This window comes from Saccopteryx leptura, chromosome 1 (genome assembly GCF_036850995.1).
Source record: "Saccopteryx leptura isolate mSacLep1 chromosome 1, mSacLep1_pri_phased_curated, whole genome shotgun sequence".
NCBI classification, from domain to species: domain Eukaryota; kingdom Metazoa; phylum Chordata; class Mammalia; order Chiroptera; family Emballonuridae; genus Saccopteryx; species Saccopteryx leptura.
In genome coordinates this window covers 179245576-179256755 of record NC_089503.1, presented here as the reverse complement: position 1 = coordinate 179256755, position 11180 = coordinate 179245576, and the positions used below count along the sequence as shown (strand labels likewise).

At 42.0% G+C, this 11180-nt stretch overlaps 1 protein-coding gene across 1 annotated transcript; it reads left to right on the top strand.

Annotated features, from left to right (window-relative positions):
* The first annotated feature begins 1085 nt into the window (after positions 1 to 1085).
* COX20 (cytochrome c oxidase assembly factor COX20) lies at positions 1086 to 9012 on the top strand. The gene is made up of 4 exons (XM_066381802.1): positions 1086 to 1449; positions 7792 to 7906; positions 8017 to 8080; positions 8746 to 9012. The coding sequence occupies exons 1-4, from the start codon at positions 1399 to 1401 to the stop codon at positions 8882 to 8884; spliced, it is 369 nt and encodes a 122-aa protein (XP_066237899.1). The 5' UTR covers positions 1086 to 1398; the 3' UTR covers positions 8885 to 9012.
* Positions 9013 to 11180: the final 2168 nt, after the last annotated feature.

The window sequence follows — 11180 nt, the reverse complement described above, 5'->3', positions numbered from 1 at the left end:
CCCCAGACTGGTAGGATACCATGGGTGGGATAACTTTTTTCTTCTATTTCCTAATATTAGAGCAGCATGTAATTTGTTTGTAACTGTCCAATTTCCTCCATAGTTGGCCATTTTAAAAAGACAACTGTCACATATAAGTCATAAGTTGTTTATTTTATTGGAATTCCAGAAAGCTATTACAAACATAATTTCAATTAACGATAGCTAATATGAAATCGTAGTCGCTAATCCTACCAGCACTGTGCGCCAGGCAGCAGCATGACTGCACAATGACACGCTCTCAAACTCAGACATTTTCCCAGGACTACACTTTGAAATATACAAAGAGGAAGCGCGAAATATAAGGGTGGCATACGGTAACCATAAGGACATTTACCTCAGGGTGAACAGAAAAAAAAAACACTGCAAAGGGAACTGCATAGTATTGAGCATGCTGAGAAATTGGCTGGACCCCATCTTAACATCAGATCAGTACACGCCCACGTTCGACTGATCTCGCCACTACGTAATATTAGATTTCATGTTAACTCGCTGTCATAGGGAGGGGCGCACGGTGGACCGCCATCTAACATTAAAAGTGCACGTTGCACGCCTTTTTCTGCTTAAACCGCCAAGTCCTTCAGCTCCCTGTAAGGCCGGACAAACGTCTCGACGCATGTTCAGTAGCGAGCCGCTCCCTCCATTTTGTCCCCAGTCTCCTTTGGCCGAACCGAGGTGAACCATCTTAAAAGCCCCCAGTACATACTGAAAGTGAAAAGGAGAAGAGGCGGGGGCACGATCTGCCGCAGCTGGGGCGCGGAGCGACATGGCTACCGCTGCAGGGTAGTGCGGGACGCGGCTCGCAGGGCTCGTCCTGGGGCCGGAAGGACAAAGGACACGTAGGGGGCGCGGGCCGCGAACCAGTGCCGGGCGACTTCCGGGCTGGGGGGCCCGCGCGCAGGACAAAGCGGCGACGGCGCGCCCGCCCCCTCGCTCGCAGCGCGCGCCCGTCGGCCGTGCACGCGAGCACGAACGCGCCCGCGACGGTTAGAAATGGCGGTTGGTGCGGGAGGCGGGGCTGGGGTTGGGAGAGGTGCAGTTTTCGAGTGCCAGGGTGCCGTGCAGCCTGCGTCCCGCCGACGTCTGGGTGTGGGGTCGTTTCCCAAGCCCACCCGCTCCCACGGTCGGGGCCACCAGGTCGGGGGGAGCCCCTGATGGAGAAGGTGTGGCCGGTTCAATGAACAAAGGAGACGGCTCGGGCGGTGCGGACACTGCGAAGCAACAGAAACGTCCCCTAAGATGGCGGCCGGCGGGGGCGGGGGTGGCGCGTGGCTAGCAGGGCTTCCGCCGGCGATGGCCCTCGGCGGGGCGGGCGGGCGGGGGGGGGGGGGGGGGGGGGCGGGAGGCTGACTCGTCCCTATGGCTGTCGCGCCGGATCCCGGAGAGCCCGGAGAGCCGGGGAAAGGGAAGGTAATACGGCGGTGGCGGGGCGCAAGGCTGGGGCGGAGGTGGGAGCGGGCGGGGCGCGGCCTCCAGAGCTGGGAGACCCCAGGCCGGAGCACGTGACCTTGGCTTCTCTACTGCCTGGGGGGTGTGGAATCTTATCGTGCCCCCTCCCCCGGTATTTTTGTCTTCACTGCCAGGACAAAATGGGAACGGGTGCCACTAATGACTGCGGGTCACTATACAACAGCTAACAATCCTGAATCCTTAGGGGGCAAGTTTTGCTGACCCGGGCCTTGCATTGTAATTTACTAGTAAATAATAGGTGCCTCGGCTTTGACGTTGTACACTTCACAACACTTAACACGGAGGGATCCTTAAATACTGAGGAATTGGAACATGGTTGTATTTCCCCGCATTTATATGCAGAGCAGAAGGAGCAGGTGAAAACATTGAGATTTCCGCCGGATGACCTTGCTTTCTCGACCTGGCATTGTGTTGCAGTATTGCTACGTGTAACCAGCAGCTTCCGTAGCTGGTATTCGTTGCCTTCCTGCTCTGCCCTCCTCAGTTAGCGTCCACAGTTGTCAGGGTGGGCTAACCTGTAAACTGGGTAATTTCACCTCTCTGCTTAAATGCTGGTCTTAGCACATTGCTTTCACCTTGGCCTGCAATAAGAAAGCCCTCCGCCTGGCCCCTGTCTATTCTGGCTTCTCATACTTTCCACCAGATGTTCTAAAGCCAAACCAGGCTCTGATTTCCCTAAAGGGCCTCCTGCCTCGCCAAAGCAGACTGAGGTACTTCCTCAGTCTCCCTATAGCTATGTCATTACACTGATTATACCAGAAGTTAATAATTTGTCTCTTCTTCCCCTTGGGCTCCTTAAGAGCAGGGAACTCAATAGATATTAATACATCAGTCATGAACAAAAACCCACTGTGTGCCAAAGGGCTCCTAAGCTGTAGTTTTAGGATATTCTCTGCCCAGCATGGAAATTTTGCTCACTTCTACTTTTAGCACCTAGTTTAGTAGCTAATACTCAGTAGATACTCTAAATATATATATATAATTTTGAATGGGTGAATTCATAAATACAGAATTTACCTAGAGAACTTTACTGGTAAACGTGTACTAAATTTCATATTTTAAAGATTCTCAAAAAGCAAAGAATGAGAGCTGATAAAAGAAGTTTTTAAGGGCTAAGTTCTATCAGGTGTGCTAGCTTGATACCTTTCCCATTTTTATCTTAACTTTGCTAATTCTAAAAAGCAATCCATGGGTTGTGGTGGAAATGATCAGTGAAAAAAATTCTTTTAAACTGCAGGCTTCCTTTTAGACATTACCCTGGCTGGGCTGGTAATGCAGCAGCTTATACATTAATTTTATTATACTCTTTCAGGAGCTTTGATAGGTACTAGTGTTTCATCAACAATTTATTTACAAGGATTTTTACAGCATTTTTTCTATTTATTGACCAATTAGGTCTATTAATTTTTTTCTTCTATTGAAATCTTTTATTCTCAGTGGATTAAACCTCACTTATGGCCATTACATGACAGCAGTTCTTTCCTATCAAAGTGGACAATCAGATAAAAAAGGGATTAAAGCCCTATTCAAGATCCCAGTGGTCTCACAAAACAATCTAGAATTTCATGTTTGAAATAGGGAACTTTCCAACAATGATACATTTTGCTACACAAAGCATATTCCAAGTAGTATATGGGATATTAAAAACAAAAGGTACCAAGAGTTGTATACATTGAGACAGGCAAAATCCCTATGTAGAATTCACACTCTGCTGGGGGACTCAAAACAAAGGAAATAATTTCCATTTACTGAACCAGCCAGGAAAAGATCCAGGAGAAAGGCAGTGTTGCTAAGCAATAACCGTCTAGATATGTTAGAAGAATGTGCCTAGACCAGAAGCCAGGAGAGTGAGATATGCAAGGAGTGTAGGTACCAGATCATTTAGGGCCTTCCCAGCAATGAGTACATATATTCTGAGCATATTCAAAGGCCTTGGAGAGTTTAAACAGAATCTCATAGTCATCTTAGTGGAATCAAGACTTTTTTTGTGACAGAAACAGGGACAGATAGAGACAGGAAAAGAGAGATGAGAAGCGTCAATTCTTCGTTGTGGCACCTTAGTTGTTCACTGATTGCTTTCTCATGTGTGCCTTGACCCAGGGACTACAGCAGAGCAAGTGATCCTCTTGCTCAAGCCAGCGACCATGGGGTCATGTCCATGATCCCACACTCAAGCCAGTGACCTCAGGGTTTTGAACCTGGGTCTCTGCATCTCAGTCCAACACTCTTGTCCACTGCGCCAGCACCTGGTAAGGCAGAATCAAGACCTTTTAAAATACCAGGACAGAGAATGGTAATAGCAGCTGAGAAAGTGAAAAATGGTTGGTTCAGGCTGTATTTGGTTCCTTCCAGACTTGATTTGATACACTGGACATGGGTTTGATGGAGCAGAATCAAGGATGACTCCTAGGTTTTTGGTCTGTCAATTGGTTGAGTAGTGATGCCTGAAAAATAATTCTGATTTGGAAATATTAAGTTCAAGTTGCTTTATAGATCTAGGTATCAATAGGCAGATGAAACTAAAGCTTGGGGAAGACCAAAATTTGATTTATAAATTTGGAAGTCATTTTATAAATGGCATTTAATTGAAAGCCTTGGAAGACTTAAGATTGGAGGGAGGGAAGGGGGCACACTTCAATATTTAGAAGTCATCAGAGGAGATGACAGCAACAAATCTGCCAGTAAGAGCCAGACAGAAACACAGGAGACATAATATTTGAAGCCAAGTACAGAAACTTTAAAAAATATTATCTGAGCCACAGTGCTGATGTATCTTAGAGCCGTGCTGTTTCAGAGCCATGCCAGGATGAATGCTATATTGAAGTGAGGGTAGGAGGTTTGTAAGGGGAGAAGCACCTTTAACCCGTTTTGCAGTGAAGGGGGCAGAAATAGGGATAATAAGTTAGGGGCCTTGGGGGTAAGGGAGGGTGTTTTTATTTTCTAGCTGATTATAGTAGAGGGGAAAATAACAATGCAAATGAAAGAAGGGGTAACTACAAACAAAATCCTTGAGGAACCATTAGAACTAGTTTTAAATAGGAACAGAGCCAGTTCATCTTTTGTAACAAGAGAACAATACAGGCACTGAAGCAGATACATTTGGCAGTGGGAAATGAGGTGGCTTAATATGATCTATTTCCTATAAATTATTAAATTGATGTTCTGGCTTAGAAATCTTGAGCTTCTTTTAGTTCCATCAAGGTGAGCTGGTAAAGCTGTATTTCTAAATCTAAGCTTAAAAATATATCTAGACAAAAAAAAAATTAGTCTAAAATTTCCTTAGTTTAATGGCTTAAATTCATTCATAAATTAATCCAGCAGACTAACTGGGGAAGAGAGAAATGTTCATTTCCATTTCTGAGACACTTTTGTTGAAAACTGGTTTATTATAGTAGTTTATACTTGCTCCTGGAATTAACAGTAATCATAGTCTAAACCAGTGATTTTCAATGTTTTTTATCTCATGACATAAATTACTGAAATACTGTAGCACACAAAAAATACTTATTTTTTGCCAATCTGACAAAAAAAAATAGGTATAATTTTCATTCCTTCACACCAGACAGCTAGTGTTTTTTGTTTGTATAATCTAAGGGGGAAATCAGTGCCCCTGACCAAATAAACATTCATTGTGTTTTAAAAACAATTTTGCGGCACACTAGTTGAATATCACTAGTCTCCTTTTCAGGTAAGAATACTCTGCTTGTAAAGGGAAAATTGTGGTCTTAAATTTTGTTCATCCATACCCCGTTTTAAGTTGCAGATACACAATTAGGGTTTTAGTCTTATTTACTCCCTAGATGTGTGACCTTTGGAAAATGACTCATCTGTGAACCATTTACCCTCTCTATGTATGAAAAAGACCTACCATATTTTCTCATGTATAAGACACCATTTTTTTTTTTTAATTTTGGGTCTAAAACGGGTCGGGAACTTTTTTGGCTGAGAGCCATGAACACCATATTTTAAAATGTAATTTCGTGAGAGCCATACAATGACCCTTGTACATTACGCATTATCCAATAAAAATTTGTTGTCCCAGAGGGACAGCTGTGATTGGCTCCAGCCACCCGCAACCATGAACATGAGCTGTATGGATTGTAATACATGATAATGTTTTATATTTTTAACACTTTTTTTATTAAAGATTTGTCTGCGAGCCAGATGCAGCCATCAAGAGCCACATCTGGCTTGCAAGCCATAGGTTCCTGACCCCTGGTCTAAAAACTGGGTCCGTTGTAGGGTTTTTTACTTGCATTCCGTTTTCATGCTTGTTTTGGGGCTCATTGTTGAAGATGGTCATTTGTCATCAGACACAGATGAAGACGAACTAATTGATGCGCGTTTTGACAGTGATGAGTTTTATGATTAAACTTTAGTCCAATAACTTGATGTAATACCCTCCACCACCAAATTCTGGGCCCCAAAATTAAGGTGCATCTTATACATGGGGAAATTACAGTAATGGGTTCAATGATACAGTGGAAATGACAGGCTGAGTGCGGGTGTCAGGCTGACTTCCATTCTGTCAGCACTTGAAAGCCTTCAATGTGAAGACCCTGAGCCAGTTTTAGAGAAACTCATTGAAGGTCCTGAGGAATTAACAAGTGTTATGAAGGGCACAGCACTAACAGCCTCCTGCCAGCTCTGTTTACCATTTTAGACCTGCACTGCTTTCTCATCTTCACTAATGTCACAACAGGCAAGATTTTTAGTGTGAGAAGCATTGTTGTTCCACTTAGTTGTGCATTCACTGGTTGCTTCCCATATGTGCCCTAACCAGGGATCAAACCTACAACCTTGGTATTTTGGAACCAAGCTGAGTTAATCTGCCAGGGCTGGCAAGTATATTTTATAAACTTGGTAAAGGACTGGGGTTGATAGCATTTTCTTTGAGAAATGTCTGCAAATTCTGGTGTGTCCTGGGGTGATATGTGGCTCCATTATGAAACATGTGGTCTTGGGTGGGAGGTATGTGGTGCTCTGCGTGCTGTGGCCAACTCCTGATGGCCCCTTGTTTTCTTGGCCAAAACGTGAAAGTCCTAACATTCTACCACCCTGTTTGAAGCTGCTGGTCTCACTTAGTTCTAGGACTCACAAGGCTGGCACTACTAACCACCCTAGCATCTTGGGGAAACAGACAACTTTGGAGGCGGGTGCATTAGTCCTGGACTGGAATTCAGAGCCCAACATTCCCTTCTTGCAGAGCAGCTCACAACCTCATCTCCATCTGATGTTCTAGTGGGCTTTTGATCTGACAGGGTGAGAAACTGAATTCTTGCTAAATATAACTGAAAAACCGAGAATTAACCCCCCCCAACCTCTTTGAAGATTTGTATTTAAAAGAGCTTTCAAAATTAAAGTCTGCAACATTAATGAGCACCTGCTGTGTTCAAGTACTGTGTTAGGTGTGTGGGCAGGGCAGTAGGGGAGACCAAAGAAAAATGGCATAGAAGGATCCAAGGCAGTGTATCATTTTTGCTTTATTACAAGCCAGGTCACATTTTATCTTTTCTAGTAGAAGCTTGAGCCAAAGAAGCAAACACAGAGAAAAATACAATCAAGAATATGTTCTTGTTCCGGCCTTTAATCCGACATGCCCCCTCCCATTTCTCCCAATCTGGTTTTCCCTTTTATCATCTATATGCTATAGAACCCTTGTCCCTTTAGGCTGAGACCCTGCCTCACACTGTACTACCATTTAAATGGAAAAGGAGTTTCCCTTTTTTAAAACCTACATATTGAAAACCTGCCTTTAATCAAGTTTTAGAAAATAGTGCCCTAAATTTTCCAAATACAATTTCATATCAGGCAAAGAGATAAGTTATACTGCCCGATTATCTTTACATGAAATATTTATTCTTAAACAACTGTTCACCTCATCAATACCAATAAAATCTAAAAACAGCATATTAATTTTGTAAGTAAATAGTTAAAATTGAATTTATCCCATTTATGCTTCCCAAACAATTCCCTAAAGGTGTTTAAAGAGTTGATAAAATGTGCTATTTCCAAACCAGTCGATTATCAAATTGTCTAATGCCAAAATCCAATTTAGGCGTTATCCATTGGCTGGGGCTTCTGATCAATTAAATTCTCAAATTTTCACACTTTTTAAGATTCAAACTGTTCAGAATGAACAGCAAAACAAGATGTTAAAAGACAATGTAAAAATGGATTCATGGTCATCACATAGCACGTATTCTTGTTTAATCTTTGCCAAACCACTGTGATCTACATACAATATTTCCATGTTCAGTCTAGGTTCTTTTTTTATTCTAGCCCTTTAAGCTCCTAGGAATTTTAGATGTGGAGAACATTCCCTGTTCCCGGGATTCGGTCTTATATGGTTCATTAGGATCTGTTGTGGCTGGCCTTGGACATTTTTTGTTAACTAGTGAGTATCCGTTTTACTCTATGTATAAAAAACACACATCTATGTATGGTGAACAGTTATTTTCTAGATGAAGTAATATGTATAAATAATTATATTGACTTTTTTGACAGGTAGAATTAGAAGGTCATGTGATGCTGGCGTAGGAGGATTTATCGTGGTGACTTTAGGATACTGGTATGTGTACTAGGTATTCAAGAAGATCCATGATTATAACAGGTTTATCAGATTCCAAAGCACAGATCTTTTCAGAGCAATTTCCCATTGGGAGACTTCCACCCTCAGTTGTTTAAAAAGGATTTTTTAATGGAAATTTCTTACAAAATATTGCTGGAATGCCTTGATCCTTTCAGCATGGGTATATACTCATTTTATACCATTTGTCAAATGAACTGTTAACACCAAGTTACGGTTTACTGTATAATTTAGGAAGGCCTCAACCCTTTACCTCACCCTTAGGCACATTTCACCCCTGCTTCAGCATCACATGATGTTACTTTATAGGTGTGTTTACGACTGACACTGCCTGGATGACTATCAAATCCCTTTTCTTGGGGTTTTAAAAAAGCCAATCCCAAAGTACTGGTTCCACTTCACTTATGTGAGGCACTACAAGTAAAATTAAGACAATAGAAAATCCTCTTTTATATAAAGCATACCTAAAGAATGTGATCATAAGTATTTTTGGCACCAAACTACCCAAAACTAGCACTCCAAATTAGAATGGTTATACTTTGTCTCAGATTACTCATCTGTAAGCATTCCTAAATTTTATTACTATAAAATGTCAAATGTTTATCTAGGAATTTTATATTAATGACAATTCATATTTTTCTTTTAAGGTTCCACTGTAGGTATAATTACGCAAAGCTAAGAATCCAGGAAAGAATGGCCAGAGACGGAATTAAAAATAAGATTTTATATGAAAGTACCCACCTTGATCCTGACAGAAAACAAACCAACAGCAATAGCAGCCACTGAGCAGCTTCAAGCATGAAGACCCAAATACAACCCCGACACCAGTGTGAACAAAGCTGAGGTCAACTATGTAAAACACTGTGTGTAACAGAAGGCTTTAAATCTAGTAAATAAAGTATGTGTGAGCTGTAGTCTTTTTTACACTTAGTGAACATTTTATAAACTTATTCCGACCCTAAACCTGTCAGTAGAGCATCTAGTGAACTTGTCATACTTGCCTTAAAAACAAAGACACAATCGTATTACTGTACCCTTACAAATGAGGGAATGCTTCCTGGTTTCTTAAACCAATGCTACTAGTGTAAGACTTAAAATTAATGGATTGTATCACTTTGCAAATTATTTTTAAAATGTACCCATTGCTTGACACTATTCTTCCATTTCTTACCACAGGTAAAGATTGTTTTTAACTGCTCTAAATATTTTTAGGAAGTATGCAGGGTTTTAATTTAAGTAGAACTTAAATGTATACACAGCATGCAAAAAATGTTTCCCAAACTTTGGTGCAAAGGAAAAAACAATCTGCAGGATTACATATACACAGTATTAAACTGATGTAAATAAGACAACTAGAATTCAGTCAACTGCTATCATAAAAGTACCCAAGATCCAACTAAGTCCACAGCATTTATTCAGGAAAAAATTCTCCCTTTCCAAAGCAATGAAAAAATTTTTATTTTTCTGAAGTGAAAAGTGGGGAGGCAGAGACAGACTCCTGCATGTGCCCAACCGGGATCTACTCCAGCATGCTCACCAGGGGGCAATGCTCTGCCCATCTGGGACACTACTGCGTAGCAACAGGAGCCATTCTAGCGCCTGAGGCGGAGGCCTTGGAGCCATCCTCACACCCAGGCCAACTTTGCTCCAGTGGAGCCTTGGCTGCGGCAGGGGAGGAGAGAGGTAAAAAGGAGAAAGGGAAGGGTGGATTAGCAGATGGGCACTTCTGTGTGCCCTGGCCGTAAATCGAACCCAGGGCATCTACATGCTGGGCTGATTCTCTACCAGTGAGAAAACCAGCCAGGGCCCTATTTTTTGTTTTAATAAATATCAACATTAAATACAAGCTACAGGTCTTCCTCATTAAGAAATGATAAATATGAAGAGACACGAGTGGACCAGATGATAGCATTATTACTAGTCCTATCACTCATCACAGTAAGCTAAAGAAGTAACAAGGAAGAGATGTCCTAAAACTATTTGTTCTGTAGCCCCTTAGAAAGGGCATGTGGGGCTCACTCCAGTTCAGGTCAAGAGAGTATTACCCCTCTCATGCCCACCTTTTCCAGTGGCTGTCACGATGCAGGTGAGGATGTGTAGGCTGTGGTTTACCGGATGCCACAACTAGTGAATGACTGTCAAGCACCTGCCGTTAACAGATTTTTATTGATCCTAATCACCTGGCAGCCACCAAAGGAACGACTTGGGCAATAAGGGAAGGTTATCAGAAAGGGAAATCTAACAAGTGCCCATTCTTACTGACACAATTTAATGCTGAATGCAGACTACGTTACTCAATTTATCATGACCAAGTACAGTTTAAAAAAACCCATGATGTGACACTCATGTTAAGAGGCAGACTTCATGAGTGGGGGAAAAATTGAAGAGTATTAATCAAATCTGGTATTTTAACAAATTGTCTGGACCACTTATGTTCTTAGCTTCATTTTACAAATATACCTAAGAAACAAAACCAGACAACTGGATTAAACAATGAAAGGCCCTTCCAGCTCTAGCACACAGTGATTACACCTTACCCTGCGTGAGAGAGAAGCTTCTCTCTCTGCTGGTAAAACTTTCCAAGCCCTTCACCAACAACAAGGTGACTTTCCTTTTCATAGCCGAATGATTTCATAAATTGGAGACCTGGATAAAAACAGGAAGTTGTAACATTTATTTAGTTGATTACTTTTTAAAGGTCATTTCCAAAGCTTACATGATGGTTAATACTTTGTATTTTAACTAGTAAGATACTAAAATGTATGAAAGTATTAATGAATTATTAAGACTATGTTTAATGTACTCCAGGACCTTTATCACATTGCTACTGGACACCTTTGAGAAAGTGTCCAAGTAGCTCTTGACACTTCCCTTTCTGGTTCCAATCCATTCCCACTCTGCCATCCAACTTCTTCAAGTCCAAAGCAACTGTATCTTTTTTTTTTTTTGTATTTTTCTGCAGTTGGAAACTGGGAGGCAGTTAGACAGACTCCCGCATGCACCCGACCAGGATCCACCCGCATGCCCACCAGGGGGCGATGCTCTGCCCATCTGGGGCGTTGCTCTGTTGCAACCAGAGCCA